General features: G+C 43.2%; 1 protein-coding gene across 2 annotated transcripts in view; it reads right to left on the bottom strand.

The window, feature by feature from the left end:
- CCDC138 (coiled-coil domain containing 138) overlaps nt 1–20,192 on the bottom strand; it is a 220,006-nt gene that overhangs the window by 41,406 nt on the left and 158,408 nt on the right. For both annotated transcript variants that reach the window (XM_069204488.1, XM_069204486.1), the window contains exon 12: nt 15,064–15,256. In XM_069204488.1, coding sequence (XP_069060589.1) covers nt 15,064–15,256 — 193 coding nt within the window. The remainder of the gene's footprint in view (nt 1–15,063; nt 15,257–20,192) is intronic.

The raw sequence follows: 20,192 nt of genomic DNA, 5'->3' as shown, positions 1-20,192 counted from the left end.
ATGTTTGTAAGAGTCTCCCTCATTGAGGCACTGGCCTCACTTAACCGGGATCTCGCCATATCTTGGACCATTCTTTGTTTGCGAGTGACCTCCCCACCTTGGCCTTCCATCGGTGCTGACACGTCATGTGGGTCTGAAAGAGGTCCAAATTAATAGCTTTATAGATATTGAAATAAACAGCCTATCATCCCGTTTGAAGAGTATTCATTTTTCCAAGGCATTCGAGTGAGTAGGATGCTCCTGGTTTCGTCCTTTTGTGAGTCAACCAACCATTGTCTCACTTGAAAGTACTGCAGATTCTCAGTTTTGGGGAGGCCATAATCCTGTTTGAGCTGTTCAAATAGTTTAATTCCTTGGAGGTGAAACCCATCTCAGACGTTTACAGACAGTTTTTTTGAATTTCAGCAAATTGCATGCTGCCCATTCATAAGGTGAAGTCCGGGTTCCCTATAATAGGAGTGAGAGATGAGGGGTAAGAGGACAAACCTGTCTCAGGAGGCCAGCATGGCTCACGCGACTGTGGAAGGGGGACACCCTTTGCCTGTTGGCAATGCATTACACGTTTAGGTAGGCTGGCTTTTTACCCCCTTCCTTCCCCAGATAAAGTCCTTCATCCTAGTTTCTAGATCTCTCGGGATTCCTTATGGTGATCACAGGGGAAGAGATTGGGCCAGACATAAATGGCCCAGCTGTGATAAATCTACATTTTGCCACTTGCGGAGTTGGGCTCGTATTAATTGCAGCAGCTCTGTGCAGTTTGACCAGGCTATTTCCTCCAATGAAGGGGGCGATTTTTACCCCCCAGATAGTCAATGGATTTATCTGCTCACATCAGCAAAAACTGTGACCGTATAGTCTCCACCATTTGACTTGGAACAATAAGTCCAGAAATTGAGATTTTTGAAGACTGATCTTGAATCTAGCCCCCTCTCCAAATTCATTGAGTGCTACCAAAATGGGTCGGGGGAGGGTTTAGAAGAGAATGGACTGGGTCCATAAGCGTTCAAAGCACCTCAACAGTATACAGTCATATTTCGTGTGTCTTGTTTCCAAATGGTAGCATAATGGTTAGAAATGAGGGCAGGGGTAATTTGTCAGACCAAAAAGAGCCCCTAGGAAGAAGGATTTGACCACTCACTTTGTAGTATCTAAAGACAGACCTTTCATGAGCATCCATGCAATAGTTGCATTTAGCAGAAGAGGGACCAGGAGGGAAAGTGGAAGGGGGAGATTGGCTGTTTTGAGAACAGAGGCCAACAGGGTTAGTAATGTTACATGTTATATGCATTTGTATCACACATAACTCACCCGGAAGGGCACTTGGAGATGAAGTAGGAGCTATATGACCTAAGGCTAGGTGAAGAGCCAGGCCCTCACTTTCTTGTAGAATTCAAAAACTGAGGAGGTGGCTCTGATGTGAGGAGACAGGTTGTTATAGCCTTTAGTAGTGAAGAAGAAGAAGGCACAAACTTTGGATCTGGTTCTGCGTGTGGGGGTGCGAAGAGAAATCCAGCTGAACTAAGGTGACTGGTACATTTGTGGAAGTTTACCAGTATGACATACGTAGGGCCAATGTTGTGAAAGGCTTTGTATGTGTGCGTGAGGAGTTTGAAGAGTGCTCATTACTGGACTGGGAGCCAGTGGAGGTCTTCAGGGTGTGGGTTGATGTGAGCTTAGGGTGGGAGGTTGAGAGTGAGGATCATATCTGTAACAATGTTTCAAGGGGATGGAGGAGAGAAGGCAGGGTTAGCAGGAGAGGAAATGCTTACAATAGGTAATATGAAGTATAGGTATTTTCTGGAGTAATTGCTTCCTGGTCACACAAGACAGCATTACATCTCGGAAAATAAAATGAGGGTGCGATTAGATTTGCATTGGCTAGCTATTGTACCCAATTAACTGCCTACTAAACATAGTATATACCACTTTGTATTTTTACCCACACTAAAAATACTCCTCTTTGCCCAAAACCTTTTCCTAGTAGTTCTGATTTAGCCCCATTATCCTGTTAGACCTAGTCTCATTATTCACACTTCTTTCCGGAATAACTTTGTCATGCAACTACTGAACATTCTCCCAGATAAGTCTTATTCAATCTCCATTTGCTTTGGAAAAGAATCTACAGAAATATACTAACCAAGCTATCTACATAAATCAGCTTCTATTATTCCTTATGCACTGTTGCTAAATATTTTCATGAAAGGTATTGCAATTTTATAATTTGCATCTGACGGCATCTATGGATATGTTACACGTTTGTGTGCCAGTTCTGTACTGTCATGGGCATTTATTCACTAAAATGCCAGAAGTGGTTGAAGTGACTTCACCTACCTTTCACAACCAAAGGCAGCACAGGTTGACCGTTTGACATACACATTCATAGCTCTTCAGCATCTTGGTATTTGCTGCCCAGTGTCAAGGTGGAATTAAAAGAATGTCAACTTAAAAAAGGGCTGCTCACTTTTTAGATCCAGCCACTGCCATCATGACTCCTGAGACAATAAGTAATAAGGGCAGTGTTGTGGGTACCATAGAGTGAACTAGGGACAGCAACTGCTACACCTGGTAAGCCTTGATGAAATTCCATGTGTGATGTGGATTTAGCATGGCTTATCCTTCTTTCTCACTATTTCAGCAGAGCTTTCAAAACATGGGTTGCCTTTCACGCTGTATGCCTACCAAGTCTCAAAACCAAGCATACTTGATGGGAGTTGTATCAGTACCAATTAATATATTTTCTAAATTGTATGTATGTGTTTTAGAGCTTGTAAATGAGGCATCCCCTATAAGACAGCAAGAGAGTAGTTATAATACATACATTCTATTGAACAAATAGCATAAATTATGTGCTGAGGTAAATACAGCATGGACATAATAACTAAAGAAGTGTGCTTAAACTGCACTGTTTGCTACTTGTTTTTCAAACCTTACTTTGCAGATGCATGCTCACATGTCTGTTAACGTTGTGTGGTTTTTAAGTCCCATTAGGTTGATGCAACAAGTTCAGTGTGTTTGGAATGTCTTATTTGTCAATGTTTGACACATAAAATAGAACTTTACATTCTACATCTTCATAGTTTTCCAACTTGTAATAAATGAAAACATTTGCCGCTCAATGTGCTACAATTTGTTTAGAACCCCAAACCCCTAAAAGTTATATTAGATCCACAGTGTTACATAGCCAGCGTGCTTTAAAATGCTTATTTGCCACAAGCATTCCAGATAAGTAATGTCTCCGAGCCCCTTACTTGACATGTTAGCCCTCCCCAAAGTTTGAGTTGCGTTGTGTCCAGACACCCATGACCTGCTGAGTACAGACGCCTCTGCATTGACCCCTGCATCGAAAAACAGTGTCTCCATCAACCAAGTAACTTATCCATCCTTCCAGATGTACATCATCTTTCATCTAAGCCTCCACAGATCCACACACTCGTGCATCCCTTACCCATCTACTTGCCGTCATGCATTCTCCACCCACGTGTGTTCAAATGCGTGTGTTATGGCACTCTGCATGTTTTCTGTCTATTTTGATGTCTCTATCTGTGTTAGTCATTGTGTGCGCGAGTGCTGAAGGTGCGTTCTGGTGTGTCCATCGGTGTGCCCATATAACTGTTGACTTGTGTACACCAAGGCCTTTTATATGGTTGTCTATGTCTGCTTAGATGATGTTTGCTGTTTTTCTCCACCTTTGCATGTGAACGTCAATATGCGTACATATGTGTCTGTACGTTTGTCAATATGTGTGTGCGCATGAAGATGCTTTTGTATGTACATGGATGCCTGTAGGTCCAATGGTCTGCCTGCATTTGTACCTGTATGTTATACTCCTATAAATATTATCTCTTAATTTGTCCTATTAAACAACTCACAAGATATATGTTTGTGAGCCTGCTTGATTTTCCCATGTCTAGTTGCCCCATGTCCAAATCAGATTAATGCTTTACTTTTGTTCCTATGTGTAGGGAAAACAAATAATAACAATTATTTATTCTTGAGCAAAACTGCAATTTGGCCCGCATTATGTGCAAGACATCATGCCAACCCCAGATCTGCAGCCAAGAGCACTTGGCAATCTGGAACCAGCAGCATGTGTTTAAAAAATTCCTGTATGCTAAATTATGTCGACTAAAACTCCAGGACTATGACTAGTCCTAGACTGACTTGGCATCTATCTTCCCACTTTATTCTCTTTCCACATGCAGGATATACTTCGTGCTCTTTCGTGTACCTTTTGCCCTTCATCCCACCTAACCATAACAAGATATTACAGTTGCTTTGCGTTTCCTCATGTTAAATCATGTAGCTCATCCAATACTGAAGTTACGTTTGGCATTCTGGAACTTGTAGATCAGAACCTATAAGGGAGAAACAAAGTATCTATTTGGAAAGGAAAACTAAGGCAGTAAAACTGCAAATGCCCGATATGCAGCAACTAGAGAGCAGTAAACTAGGTCAACTGAGGGTCCAGTGGTCTTTTCATATAACAAGCCAATCTATTCTCCGAGTTTTAGACCTGGTTCACTTTACGTAATCCAGTCGAAAATCCCAACACAGCAGCACTGGATTCTTCACAACATGGAGTCTTCTGGCAACCTTAACCTTTCTGTGATTCAGCCACTGGTGAAGAGGTCATGGTAGTGCTTCGGGACAGCCTGAGGCACCAACAGTCTGTGTCCCTCATCAGAGTCGGGGGTGCTTCGCTGTTTGGCAAGGGGCAAACACTCCACAGTGGCCCTAGAGGTATGGGTGTCATTTCATTACACATCACTTTTTCTACGATTTTTCTTGCATCTGCAACTTTTGATTTTCATTTAGCCGTTTAAAAGTTATCTTTGCAGTACCGCTGCCTACCTTTTCTGCTACTGCTTCTGAACTTGCTCTTCCTGATCTCCATGTCCTGCTATGACTGCAGCTACAAAGCCTACTCTTACTTCCCTCCCAAGTTTTGTTTGACATTGCTACACGTGGGCGGCTGTCTTTCGCTTACCTGCCCTACACTGTTGCAGTAAGGAACTGGGCTGGACCATATTGTCCACACTTTATCACTGGAACCAGCTAATCTGACATAAAACCGGGACCTTGGTGTAGACTACACAACAACAGACTCGGTGCAGGCAACAGAATATGCCATTATTTTGCCTGCAAGCTCTCCTGCTGCTTTTATCATGTAAGACCCATTTCAAGCTGAATATCTAGCTTCTGTACAGGGGATGATAGGGGCAGGAAGAGAGGTGTCAGAGATAAGGTGCCATCTTGTTCCTGTTGCCTTTTCATAGGTTTTCCTATGCCCAGTTATATATGCCGTGCACAGGTATTTGGTTGATGCCTCTGTATTGGTAATATTTTAAATTCTGACCTTCTTTAAAAAACCTATTTAAAAAAGCACTATTCAACGGCCTAAGGCAATCTGAGTCATGTGTTAGCCTGTTCTGTGGCGTGCGTTTCTATGCACAGATTAGCACGACCAAGAATTTCCCAAATAATTTCATCCTAATTAACCTAATCCTGCAAAGCCAAAACACTGTCCATTAACACTTCTACTTGCCTCAGCCTGCCCCGTCTTTCTATTTAGGTACCCTGATTTGTAGTAAGAAATCTCATACTCACACCCCTTTATTATTATTTACTAAGGTGTGTCTCTGACAACCAATGGCATATGCGGGAGACTATTGCCACTCTCTTTGACCTGGATAATATTACCTCTTGTGAGACAGCTGATGCTGTCTCAAACCAAACCGAAAACAAAGGGCTAGGATGTATGATGAGAGTAAAAGTTGAGAAGGAATGAGGGAAATGATCATTCTTCTGTAAAACAGAAGATTCCCACACTGAAGGTAAGTAACTGAGTGCACTAATGTTATTTATACATCTTCATTAGCAGTATTAACAGAATGAAAAGGGCCTAAGGAACAAGTAGAGAGGGTAGGCATTATTGCTCTGAAGGGTATGATACAGACATTGTTGCCTTAATTCGGTTCCGGGTTTAAAGAAGGCATGGGTAAAACTTATATCACTCTGGTGTAATTAGCATAATTTCGGTAATTTCAGATCCATCCTGCACAAACAAAAAAATCAGAACTGAGGCTGAGACACAAATTGCCAGTACAGTACATGCTGGATAATGAAAAGCGATGGCTTCCTCAAAGTTATAGTGTATGCTGAATACATTTGGGGGAATTGTGACCTGACAGGCACCTTTCCCTTCATTGTTAAAGGCTAACTATATAGCACATTTCTACTCTAAATGCTGCAATGTGGTTTTGAATTTTGTAGTTTTCTACAAAAAAAACGTAGGTAAAGATGGCTTGTCTCAGACTTATGGCAGTATCATAAAGGTGGTCAACACTGAAGTGTCTATTTCCAAAGGCCAGGCCTTGCAGCCAACACCCCACATGCACCCAACCCCACGCCATGCACGGCCTTTGGCCATGTGAGGGGGGGAGTTGGCCACAAGGCCTGGCTGCAGCCAACCCCCCCAACCAAATGCAGCCAAGCCTACACTGAGCACGGCCTTTGGCCGTGTGCAGCAGGGGTTTAGTGAGTGAGCGGGTGTTTATGTTTTTTCATTGTGGTCAGGATCTGCGGATCAGTCGTGAGTTTACACTGGGGGCCAAGCTGAGTGCAGCGGAGGATCCGTAGATCTACAGTGCCTACCGAAAACAGGTTTGGGGCAATTTCTTGCCCACGATAGGTACCTTTATCCTGACCCCTTATGTCACTTTTAATTTTTTCCCCTTCCTGGGACCGAGCAGATAATCAAAATGGCAGCTGCAAAGTTTCTATCAGGTTGCAGACAGCCAATCACGTCCTTCCTTTAGGCTCGTGGATTAATGGATCCACTGCAGTAAATCTTTTTCTTTACTAATGCAAAACTACCAAACAGATTTACACCAAATCACAATAAGAGATCTTTCTGGACCAAGATCAAGCTTCTTGCCAAATTTGGTGTAATTCAGTTCAGTGGTTCAAGCTGTAGTCGTGTCTAAAATCCCTATGAAAAACTGCACAGGGAAAACACGTTTTGGGACCCGCCCATTTTCTCTGCTCTGCTTGACGAATCACCCCGAAACTTTCCACACAGCAGCTGAGGTGAATGTCAAACTAGTTTTGACATTTTTGTGAAACATTTGTCAAATGGTGTTCTTGTTTTTGTTTTTTTTAATTTTTCACCAGATTCTCTGATCCTCCGCAGTTTCCATAAAAAAAAAAAATGCTGGCAGGGTCGCAGCGGGACCCCAGCACCGGGGCTAGGGGGTCAGGGTATTCCTACCCTGCCCCCCTTTTATTTTTTTTAACATTTTTTTTTGGGACTCATCCGAGTCACAAAATGGCTGCCAACACTTCTTGAAGTGTTGGCAGCCAATCAGATTTCAGCATGAGATCTCTGGGAAACCCACAGCCTCTGTGTCCCTAGATATACAAATTTATATTTCCTTGTACCCCAACCCCGCATCCCTCCTAGACAACCTACACAACACAGGACTCTGACAGATTGTGACGGAGCCACCCTCCATCCCATCTTCACTACAGGAACCTTTGCTACCTTCAGTCACACCACAGAACTTTCCATGGACAGACCACCAATGCATCCATTTCACATTCAACACACCCACCGTCATCAGACCCCCAACACCAACCACCACATAGAAACTGGACAAGAAGGCATCGCCGCCCCCACCATCGCACACAACGATGACCCAATTACTGCAGCAAGTACCTTCCACAAATGGATCGCCAACTGCGCCAACACATAGCCCCCCTAAAAAAAAAAAACAGACCCACGCAAAGAAAGCCAGCTGGTTCACCCCCGAACTCCAAGAATCTAGACGCACTTGTCGCCACCTCAAAAAAATCTGGAGAAACACCAAGTCCTCAGAAGCCCATAGCAACTTCAGAGCCGCCACCACCATACACCAACAACTCATCAGAAACCCCAGAAAGAAGGCTGTACAAGACAGAATCTCCTCACATGCACACAACAGCAAGGAGCTCTTCAGCATCATCAAGGAGTTCGCCCAACCCAACAGCAAAACAACGGACATCCCACCCTCACAGGACCTCTGTGACAGACTCAACACCTACTTTCACCACAAAATCCAGACTCATCTACGACAGTTTCCGCAAGGACAACCTATGCACAAAACCCCCTCTACCAAAACCAGACACCAACAAACCAACAATCACCACCTAGACCCCCCTCACCACCGAAGATACGCTGAGAACAATGAGATCCATACACTCCAGGGCCCCCATGGACCCATGCCCCCACCACATTTTCAAAAGAGCCACAGACACCATTGCCCCCAAGCTCCATCAACCGCTTTCTAGCTGCCGCCACCTTCCCTGACGACTGAAAACACGCCGAGATCAACCCCCTCCTTAAGAAACCCTCAGCAGACCCCACCAACCTCAAAAACTCTCAGCCCCATCTCCCTACTCCCCTTTCCTGCGAAAGTCATTGAAAAAGCAGTCAACAGCCAACTCGCAACGTTTATGGAAGACCACAACATCCTCGACATCTCCCATTCCGGATTCAGGAAAAACCATAGCACCGAAACAGCCCTCCTGGCCGCAACAGACGACATCCGCTCCCTGATGGACAAGGGAGAGACGGTGGCACTCACCCTACTAGACCTCTCAGCGGCCTTCGACACAGTCTCCCATCACACCCTGATAAGAAGACTCCACAAAGCTCGGCATAAGAGACAAGACCCTCAACTGGATCCAATCCATCCTCTGTGGTAGAACTCAACGAGTAAGACTCACTCCCTTCCTCGCAGACCCCACACCCACCACCTGCGGAGCGCCCCAGGGATCCTCCCTCAGCCCCATGTTGTTTAACATCTACAGGGCCCCACTAGCCACCCTCGTCAGAAGCTACAGGATCAACATAATCTCCTACGCCAATGACACCCGACTCATCCTCTTCCTCTCCAATGAACCCGACAAAGCCAGACACAACTTCCACGAAGGCATGGAAGCAGTCACCAACTGGATGAGAAACAGCTGCCTGCAACTCAACGCAAACAAGACAGAAGTACTCATCATGGGCCCTCAACCCAACGTGTGGAACAACTCCTGGTGCCCACCCACCCTCGGACGGCCACCCACCGCATATGCCAAGCCCGCAAGCTCGGAATCATCCTGGACTCCAACCTCAGCATGCACCAGCAAATCAACTCAGTCACCTCCACCTGCTTCCGCACCCTCCGCCTCCTACGCAAGTCCTTCAAGTGGATCCCCCTCGAACATAGAAAAACCGTCACACACGCCCTGATCACTAGCTGACTGGAGTACGGCAACGCACTCTACGCCGGAATCAACAAGAAACTCACCCGCAAGCTACATAACATCCAGAACGCTGCTGCCAGACTGGTCCTCGAGCTACCTCAACGCTGCCATATCTCGCAACACCTGTGTACACTGCACTGGCTTCCCATAGAAAACAGAATCACCTTCAAGATCCTCACCCATGCACACAAAGCCCTCCACAACACCAGACCAGCCTACCTGAACCAGCGACTCAACATCTAGGCTACCCCCATGGGAGTGGTGCATGCATTCTAGTACGGCATGCCTGATATCCACAATGCAGTTACCGTCTCCTCCAGAAAAGAAGAACCACTCGCTCTCAGATCTCATACATATTATTAAATTCAATTTGTCACAGTGCATTAACTGCATGCCGCCTTTCAGCAGCTCAACTACGTGACCCTCAGTATTTAGCTTATGACATGCATGCAGTTAATAATGTTTAATAATATGTGTGAGTAGGAGTTTTATGGACGAGGGAATCATGGTACAAGTATTCCATATCTAGCTATAGATTACTCTGGTTAATGGTTGAACTGAAAGTAATATGTATAAAATGTTGTGCCTGCATTGGATGCATCAGCGGAGAACATCTGCTAATTGGGTGTGTATTCCTGGAATGTATTGTGCTACAAGGTGAATGTTGTTGTGTATAGCCCAATGCCAAATCTTTTGTGCTAGAAGGGACCGTTGCGATGAGTGGGTCCCTCCTTGTTTGTTTAGGTAATACATTGTAGTCATGTTGTCTGTTTTGATCAGAATGTGTTTGTGAACGAGAAGAGGTTGAAAGGCTTTGAGTGCTAGGAATACGGATAGCAATTCTAGGTGATTTATGAGGAGTTGTTTGTGTTCTGTTGTCCCATTGTCCTTGAATGTTGTGATTGTTGAGGTGTGCTCCCCATCCAATCATTGATGCATCTATTGTAAGTGTGGTTTGAGGCACAGGGTCTTGAAATGGCCGCCCTTTGTTTACATTTGTGGAATTCCACCACTGAAGCGAAATGCATGTTTGGCGGTCTATCAACACTAGATCTTGAAGATGACAGTGTGCTTGTGACCATTGTTTTGCAAGGCACTGTTGTAAGGGCCGCATGTTTAATCTTGCATTTGGGACAATGGCGATGCATGATGCCATCATGCCCAACAGTTTCATGACAAATTTGACTGTGTACTCTTGGTTTGACTGAATTTGTGCCAATATATTGTGGAATGTTTGTATCCTTTGTGGTCTTGGGCTTGCAAGTGCTGTTTGCGTATTTAGTTTGGTTCCTAAATACTGTTGAATTTGCACCGGTTGCAAGTGGGATTTTGGGTAGTTTATAGAGAACCCTAGAGTGTGTAGGGTTTGTATTACATAATGTGTATTTTTTTTGACACTGTGTATGACTGTTGGATTTTATTAGCCAGTCGTCGAGATATGGAAAGACATGGATGTGTTGCCTTCTTAGGTAGGCTGCAACTACCACAAGGCATTTTGTAAATACCCTGGGAGCTGTTGTTATCCCGAAAGGTAACACTTTGAACTGGTAATTCTTTCCTTGTATAACAAACCTGAGATATGTTCTGGGCGGTGGGTGGATGGGTATGTGAAAATACACATCTTTTAGATCCAGTTTTGCCATAAAATCTTGTTGTTGTAACAATGGGACTACATCCTGTAGTGTTACCATGTGAAAGTGTTCTGATAGGATGTAAAGACTGAGAGTTCTGAGATCTAGTATTGGTCTCAATGTTCCGTCTTTTTGGGAATGAGGAACTATAGGGAGTAAACCCCTGTTCCTTTTTGATGATGTGGTACAAGCTCTATAGCTTGTTTGAGTAATAATGACTGTACCTCTGTTTGCAACATTGAAATGTGTTGAGAGGAGAGTTTTTGTGGTTTTGGAGGTATATCTAGAGGAGTTTGTGCAAACTCTATGCAGTAATCATGTTGGATAATGGATAAGACCCAATTGTCTGTTGTGATGTGTAACCAGTGTGTGTGGAACTTTTGCAGTCTTCCTCCTACAGTTGGAAGTGTGGTGAGGGAAGATGTGGATCAAGTCACTGCTTGGTGTGTGTGGTTTGCTTTGAGGGCTGATATTTTCCCCTAGTTCTGGAAAATTGTCCTCTGTAGGTTCCCCGAAACCCCCTCCTCTGGTATTGTGTCTGGTAAGAGGGTTTGGATTGGGAGGTAGATGGCCCAGATGTTTGGGGTCTAAAGCCTCCTCTATACTGAGGCTTTCGAAATGAGCCTCTGTATTGAGTTGAGTAAAGCGCCCCCATAGCTTTGGCAGTGTCGACGTCCTTTTTCATTTTCTCAATGGCTGTATCAACCTGTGTGCCAAAGAGTTGGTGTTCGTTAAAAGGCATGTTCAGAACAGCTTGCTGGATTTCAGGTTTAAAGCCTGACGACCGAAGCCATGCGTGTCGTCTAATGCGGACAGCCGTATTAATAGTTCTTGCGGCTGTGTCTGCGGAGTCTAACGCTGACCTGATCTGATTGTTGGTAATTGCCTGCCCCTCCTCTACTACTTGCTGGGCTCTCTTCTGTTGATCTTTGGGGAGATGCTGGATAATGTCTTTCATCTCGTCCCAGTGGGCCCTGTCGTGTCTGGCCATTAGCGCTTGGGAATTGGCTATACCGCATTGATTAGCTGCCTGTGATGCCACCCTTTTACCAGCAGCATCTAATTTTTTACTTTCTTTATCCGGTGGGGGTTCGTCCCCAGACAACTGGGAGTAAGCCCTCTTCCTTGCTGCGCTGACCACTGCGGAATCTGGGGGTAGCTGTTGGGTGATAAAATCTGGGTCTGAAGGAGGCAGCTTATATTTCTTTTCCACCCTTGGAGTGATCGCTCTTGCTTTAACTGGTTCCTGGACGATTTGATGCGCATTTTTTAACATGCCAGGAACCACGAGTAGACTCTGGTAGGTGGCGTGAGTTGAGGACAACGTGTTAAATAAAAAATCATCCTCAAGAGGTTCTGTGTGCATGGCTACGTTATGATATACCGCTGCCATAGCCAGAACCTGTGTATATGAGGTGCTATCCTCTGGAGGTGATGGCTTTGACGGATGGCACTCTGACTATTGTCAGAAATGGGATTGTGCAGAGTGTACTGGAGACTGTGCAGTGGGGGTAATAGGTGGGGAGACAGTTAGGTGAGGAGAATGAGGAGGAGACTGGTGAGGTTTCTGCGGGATCGAATGGCCTGGAGTAGTTGTTGGCCTCGGCTCTGAGAGGGATTTTCGAGGCTTCGACTCGATGGGTCAGTGCTTGAGGATTTCAGAGCCTGTGCCTTGGCTCGAGTCTGAAGGCTTCTGTGGTGTGGCCTTTCTCGTGCCGAAGATGTTGCTTGGTCACCGGTAGTTTTCTTACGGGTGGAGCCATGGCCTTCTGGCAGTGGCGTCCCCGAGGCCTTGTTTTTGGGCTTGGATTGGGTCGGGGCAAGCGTAATCACGTGCTGGCCCTCTGTTATTGGTCGATCGTTGTCTGACTCATGCTAGGAGTCGGACCCCCAAACGGAGACTGCGGTGTGGATCATCTCCTGCTCTTCTGCATCGAGGCGTTCAGTGCTTCTCGACGCCATTTCTAACCTTCACGCTCTTCGGTCTCGTAGAGTCTTTTTCGAGCGGAAGGATCTGCAGGCCTCACAAGTATCCTCTCGGTGGTCTGGAGATAGACAAAGGTTACAGACTAGATGTTGTTCCGTGTAAGGGAACTTGGTGTGGCACCGAGGGCAGAAGCTAAACGGGGTCCGGTCCACGAGGCTTCGACAAGACTTTTGGTCGGGCCGACGAGGCTCGAGTTGGGCGCGGGTGCCCCGAAGGGCAAGTAGAGATCTGTATCCGCCGGTACCGAAGTGTCGATGATAGATGGTACTTGATCGAAAACAATACCGTCAAATTTAGAGAGTTTGTAGAACTTTTCCGACTCGAACAACCGAAGTGAAAAGAAACACGTCCGAACCCGATGGCGGAAAGAAAACAATCTAAGATGGAGTCGATGCCCATGCGCAATGGAGCCGAAAAGGAGGAGTCACTCGGTCCCGTGACTCGAAAAGACTTCTTCGAAGAAAAACAACTTGTAACACTCCGAGCCCAACACTAGATGGCAGGACTTGTGCATAGCATGTGTATCTGCAGCTACACATGCCATCGAACATATATACATATAGATATATATATATATATAGATATATATATATATTTATCAATTCACTGAAAAAAAAAACAAAGTTTACAGAGACATTATAGTTAAGTTCTGAACTTACATGCACAAAACCATAGAAATTCAGGGGTTATAGTTAGAGTTGTTTCAAGAAACTATAACTCGCGCCCTCGACATGCACTGCTAATTACCCCACATGTTACATCATTGATGACATCTTCTATGGCATCATTGATATTATCACTCCAACATTTGCAATAAAATTATTGATTAGAAAACTGTGCATGGCGAGAGAGTCATAATTACCTTAGGGCATGATTTATAGTTACTTGAAAAAACTAACTATAACAGCTCAATTTCTATGGTGACCGAATGACAGGACCACCACAGGGAGCCTCAAGGCCCCCGTGGTCCTAGCGGCTCTCCGCATCCTGCGGGAGCCGGCACTTTTTTTTTTTTTTCAGCGGATCTGCTGCGATTCCTGCCAACTTTGTTTTTTTTTTTTAATGCTTTTATGCTCATGGGGGGAGGGGTAGAGTCCATCTGCACCAGAGCTAAGAAGTTAGGGTGTCCCTACCCCAGCCCTTTTTCTTCTTTTTTAAAATCTTTTTTCAAGGACTTGGCTGAAGCCAAGTCCCAAAATGGCTGGCAACACTTTTTTTTTTAAGTGTTGGCAGCCAATCAGATCTCCGCACAAGACAGGGGGGGTTCGCAGAGCCTTTGTGTCCCAATATATACAAATTTGGATTTTCTTTAATTTCTCAAAAACTACTGAACGGTTTTACACCAAATAACAAAAAGGTCACTTTCTGGACCAAGAAGTACCTTTCTGCCAAATTTGGTGTAATTCCGTTCAGTGGTTCGGGCACTATTCGTGTTCAAAATCCCAATGGAAAAAGGCACGGGGGAAAAGGCATTTTGGAACCCTCTCTTTTTCTAGGTCCCTACTTGACGAATCACCGTGAAACTTTGCAGACAGACGGTGAAGTAAGTGTTGCATTTTCCTCAGAAAATTTTGTGAAGATTCATCAAATGGTGCCAATGTTATAAGTAAAACAAAAACGTTTCTTTCTATAGAAACTAGGTCTTAACTATAACTACCTAGTGGTGACCGCCACTAGCTGACTATATGTATATATATATCAATGTGCTGATGGTCTCTGTTTATGACTATCAGCAAGAATCCTATGATGCAGAACAACATTATATTTTTGTAAACACAACATAAATCAGTTATAGATATTGCAGCAGAATAATCGAGCTCAAAGAACCAAATACACATAGAAACCACACGGTCAAACAGTAATCAAAGCTTAGTCCAGCAAACCAAACATTGTGCAAAGTCACTGCCTCACTTCCATCTTCAATTCTGAAATGGCATTTATAATAACACTGAGGCCTTTTAAACTTGTGTAAATATTGAGGTATGTGTAACTATTGATGTAAAGTGAAAACTTTATGTTACTTTGATTCAGTGAATCTGGCACACACAATATAAAAATAAATCATGGTTTCCTGTCCACTCTCTTAATCTTGTAACAAGTCTACTTATGAATTGCTAAGACACACAATGTTCACTGCATTTATTAAAAACTCACCTTGATTAATTGTTTTGATGACTACTAAGGTAGATACAAGTCTCAAGGGTAGATTTGCACTCTTAAAGAAAGCAGCAGACTTTGTCTTGGTCTCAGGAGAAGGCTCAGGTGAACAATCGCGAGTTGCTCGAATGACAGTTCCTTTGAAGAAGTCCTCCCCTATTCTCCTCAGAGTAGCCATCATCGGAGATTGCTGTTACAAACAGGAAAAAAACTCTTAAGATACATAACACTAGGCAAGTTAACAAAATAGCATGTATCCTAGCAATGGTGACCACTCTGTAGCATGTTCAAAATAACCCCAGGGGGTGAAAGACGTCTCTTTAGGGTGATCTCTGGCTTCTCTTCAGTGTCAACCATGGCATACTTGCACTGGGTTGATGCTGCTCTCTATTACAGTTTATTGATAGCTGTTAAGCAGAGTTGTTGTGAATTCTGTCTCTGTGGTCAGACAGTGGAAAATATCTGAGCTCCTCTGATGTCTTTGAAAAAACTGTAAGCAATTTTAAAAGATGCTAAAAAGTCACTTTGTTGAATTTTCTTGGAGGCTTGCAACCTAAATGGTGTCCAGTGAAACAAATATATCCTATCTCTAAAGCAATTAACACAGTTTTGGATTTAAAAGCTAACAAGTGATGCAGACAAAGACAACCCACATATATGAGAGAAAAAGCCAAATATTTATTAACATCGCCCCGATAAGAGACAGCAATATTCTCACTTCCCCACCATCAGCAATTTTATGTTGTGCTTAACAAACTGCAGCAAATTCAACCATAAGACAGACATATTTTTGCACCCATTTTGTCCTAAGAAGGCTGCAAATAATTGCAAAAGGAACAGTTAACACGTTACACAAACCTTACTTCACTTTGAGGGCTGCACAAATCTCAGTTACATATCCTTAGCATATTACCTTTCAAGGAAAGGGAATAGCGTAACAAACAGTGGAGCAATGATTCATTTGAAAGCTTCAGTTCAAGTGTAGCCCAATAATGCAACTGGTCATTCTGTTAAATTTGACCTAACTAAACATATAGCAAATGTGAGTCAAATAAAACATTTCCACCCAGAATATAAATATGAAGATCCTCTGAACATATTAAATAAAGAACATGAAAACAATTCTAGCGATGCACCTAAACCTATTTTTCACCAGTTCAGATATTAATACGATTGAGCTTGCATCTATGCAAGGCACAAAAGGCTTATTAAAACTCAATTAAACGCCACTCAATTTTATAACTAAAAGATAGGACATCACAAAAATGTGATATGATTAATTCATTGTCACAAATACAGGTGGATGTTATCCAGAGCATCTGGTTAGTTCATGAATCTTGTAAAAAAAGGATTTAGAAGGAGGCTTCAACTGGCTAATTGCCTCAGTCTTGCCCCCGCCAAATTTGGCGGTTTAAAAAACAGTTACACCTAAACCTACTGCTAAAAATAGATTGAAAGTGTTGTTTTGGAATGTAGGGGAGCGGGAGCGACGAGGTCTGCCATACGAGTGATTCAGACAGAACTCTTTTTTTTTTAATCAAACATGATAGTGCTTATTTACAAATAAACTGGCCCCAAAAATAATTTTTATTTAAATGGGTATTACTAATCATTTAAAACTGCACAAGACACAAAATGATTTGGCAGAGCAGCAACAGACATGGCTATGTTTACTCTGCATCAGTTACACAGAGCTACTCTCACTTAAAACCAGGTTACTCAAATATAAATAAATATCAACCTATTCTCAAAATTTAAATGGGTAAGAAACCTGACTCGCTTATGTGGAGTCAGGCATCGAATGGGAGTGCCTAGTGGCCACTTTTGGTACACAGAACTGATGCTGCAGGATGAACTGAATGCTGGATTAAGGTATATTTTGTAATTTGGTAGTAGCAAATATATCAACAAGAACTTTAAAGGCTGAAGTGGAGAAGGGTTCAATGTGAACAGCAGTTTAAATTATCTCAATCTTTTCTCAAAGTTAAATATGCTTTCAATGTAATTTTAATGAATCTGTATGTTACATATTCACCAACTTAAAGCAGGATAAAAGCTGTCATATATGGCGTCCTGGTAACACCCCCATAATGATCTGGAGGAATAATACAATGCCTTATGGTGCAATCTGTGGGCAGATCAACCAATACAAAATAGAGAACCTCTAGGTAAGCCTTTATTTGTGGGTTTGCAAACCCTTACATTTAAGGACATCACATAGCTAGTTTCCACCCGATAGTCACATGAAATATACTTGTACAATACTTCAGAGAAAGGCAATTCTGGTTCACATTTTAACTACAATAGACATGTTCCATCTTTGAAAGGAACCAAGAATAACCCTGAGAGTTAACAGCAATAGTTTTCGTACAGAGCTGACTGTCCATATGTTAGACCATAATATATCACTCTTGTGTCTCAACTAACACTACATACCAAGGCAGACAAATCAAATGGTCACCAGAACTCACAATTCGTGCTACAGTATGGATGGGTGCACTGCAAAGGCATCTGGAAGAGAGTGTTGAGCAACTGGACCACCTCACTTAGGACCATACTGTTTCTAACTTAGTTCAACAATTTTACTCTGAACACTAACAAGCAATATTCCAACCTTAGTCCTCTAAAAGGTTGGTTCAATAGTAAGTTAAGGGGACAGCTAAGGTTAAAATAAAAACAGTGAGCTTGGATTTATACAGAGGAAACATCCTGTACCCCGCAGTCACAACGACCTGCCTTTACAACACAATCACTACCCTGACTGCAATGTTACCACGCATTCCTTTAACCTGCAAGTCGTTACAACAACTTGCTTTAGGGGGCACGTTGTTCGACTGGCATTGGATTTTTAAGTCCAATACCTTCCCTACTGTTGCCTAGACTGGAATTGGGAATAGTAGTTTATACTATTCCTAAGTCCAGAGCCCCCTAAGGCAAGTCATTGTAATGACTTGCGTGCTAAAGTATTAAGTGGTAACGTCACAGTCGGGGTAGTGACTGCATTGTAAATGCATGTGGGGTTCCCCATACAACCTTCTTACCGAGTCAGTAGACTAAGATAACATTTTGGGTGTGACACAAAATATTTAAAAAGTACAAAAACAGGAACTCCATCACAAATAGTGGCTGTACTGATATTAGCTCCCCTAAAGCAGCACAAGCAGCAGATTCTGGAAATTTATTAATGATTTTGATTGTCATCTTGCTCAAGGAAACAACGTTCTGTATGTCTGATGGACTTCAAAATCGCATGAAAAATATGTATCAGGATCCAGTCTTAAAGGACTCACAGTACAGCCTGGCTATAGTAAAGTGTGATATTATAATGGTGCAGACTGAAAATGTTATAAGGTGGAGTTGAATGAGTGCCCCCACCAGCCCAACTGGACTTCCAACTGCGACATTTAAACAGACCCAGCACTTAAAGTTGATGGTTTAAACCCCTTATTTACGACATTTAATGAGTCCTAAATCATTCCAGAATCACCAGTTGTAAAAAATAAAAAAAGGGCGATCCAGCTAGCTCTGAAAATCATCATTCAATCACCCATTACAATGTAGAAACTAAGTTTGTGCTCATATTTTATTAATAAAACTGCAATCTTGGGCTGAACAATAAGACCAAATTATTAGATAGGTTTCCTCGCTGCAAGCAGGCATAAAATAACAAAGGTAATTGTATCATGCTCGTTCACCAGCATGTTATTGGCAGGAAAAGTGTCTATTTCTGCGTATTACATTGATTAACAAGCCACATTTGATGGTATTTGGATGAATATCCTTTGGACAAAGTTGACAAGCTTAGCATCTCCCCAACTTTTCTGAGAACCATTCAATCAATAAACAAAAACACACAGTTTCAAGTCAAGCTGGAATGAGGTCCCTCCCGCCCTCCTCCTGCATTGTTGCTTACCCTGTCCCTCCCACATTGTAGTATGCCCCTTCTTTGTTGCCTGTTCCATCCTCCAGCTCCCCCTCCTGTGTTATTTTTTGATCTGTCCCTTCTGTGTTGTTGCTTCCTAGTTCCTTCTACCCCCCCTCCTGCATTGTTTCTTACCCCGTCCGTCCTGTCCCCTTCTGATTCTCATGCAATTTGCCCTGTCCCTTCCACCCTCCACCTGCACTGCTGCTATCCCCACTGCTGCTTGCACTGTCCCTCCCGCCCAATCCTGTTGTTGTTGCTTGCCCCTACCCCAACTTTTCCCACATTGCTGCTTGACCCATCCCCCTGCCACCCATATTTTTGCTTGCATCCCCTCCCCCACCCGGGTTGTTGCTTGCCCCTTCCTGTCCCACCAGAATAAAAGGCCTAGCCGCATCATTAAGATGTTCTTCCTTAACTTTCAGCCATGCTGCTATAAAACACCACAAAAAGACAGTAACAAAGCCAATAGCTCTTGCATAGGCAAGACCTATTGGCTTTGACATTGCTTGTTACAATATGCAGACGGTACTGGGCTTTGTCATCTAACTGACGTCAGGTTACTAAGCACTTCAAAGGCCTTACATGAATTCAATTCGCGAAACAATCTGCTTTTTATTAAACCATTAAGAAACTGAAAGTGATTCTTAGCAGAAAAAGTAAGCATCTAACTGTAGGTGGCAAATGGGTGGGTGCTGCTTATAACTATTTAGCAATCTGGGAGGAGAAGCTCGGCTTTAGAAGATACTATGCTATCTAACTGAAACGTAAGGCTTCCAGTTTGAAGAATAGAAGTCTAGGACATGTTTACAAATAAAAAAACATGCCTATCACTTTTTGGTGGTAGGGGTGTTTAAAATATTTGTAAGGTCCAGCAACAGGGTGGAGGGGGCAGATTTGTGCATTAGTCACACAGAAGTGGATTTAAGTTCTTTACACATAGTAAAAGGCTTACTGCCTGTAGAAGCAAAATGTGCCTTCCATTGGCATCCACATACAAAGAAAACAAGTGCCTCCACCAATAAACCCCTTTGAGGTCACGTAACAATTAATGCATCTTTTAATTAGCTTTGTAGCAATATATATACCTATATATATGTGTCAAGAACACCTATTTAATGTCCCAAATGTTTCTATGAGCAAATCCAAATAGAGCTTGCATTTTGCAAGCTGATGCTATGTGCTAGACTGAGAATATTAAATG

The sequence above is a fragment of the Pleurodeles waltl genome, chromosome 8, assembly GCF_031143425.1.
Source record: "Pleurodeles waltl isolate 20211129_DDA chromosome 8, aPleWal1.hap1.20221129, whole genome shotgun sequence".
NCBI classification, from domain to species: domain Eukaryota; kingdom Metazoa; phylum Chordata; class Amphibia; order Caudata; family Salamandridae; genus Pleurodeles; species Pleurodeles waltl.
The sequence above is the reverse complement of the archived record's forward strand: the minus strand, read 5'-3'. Positions and strand labels throughout refer to the sequence as shown.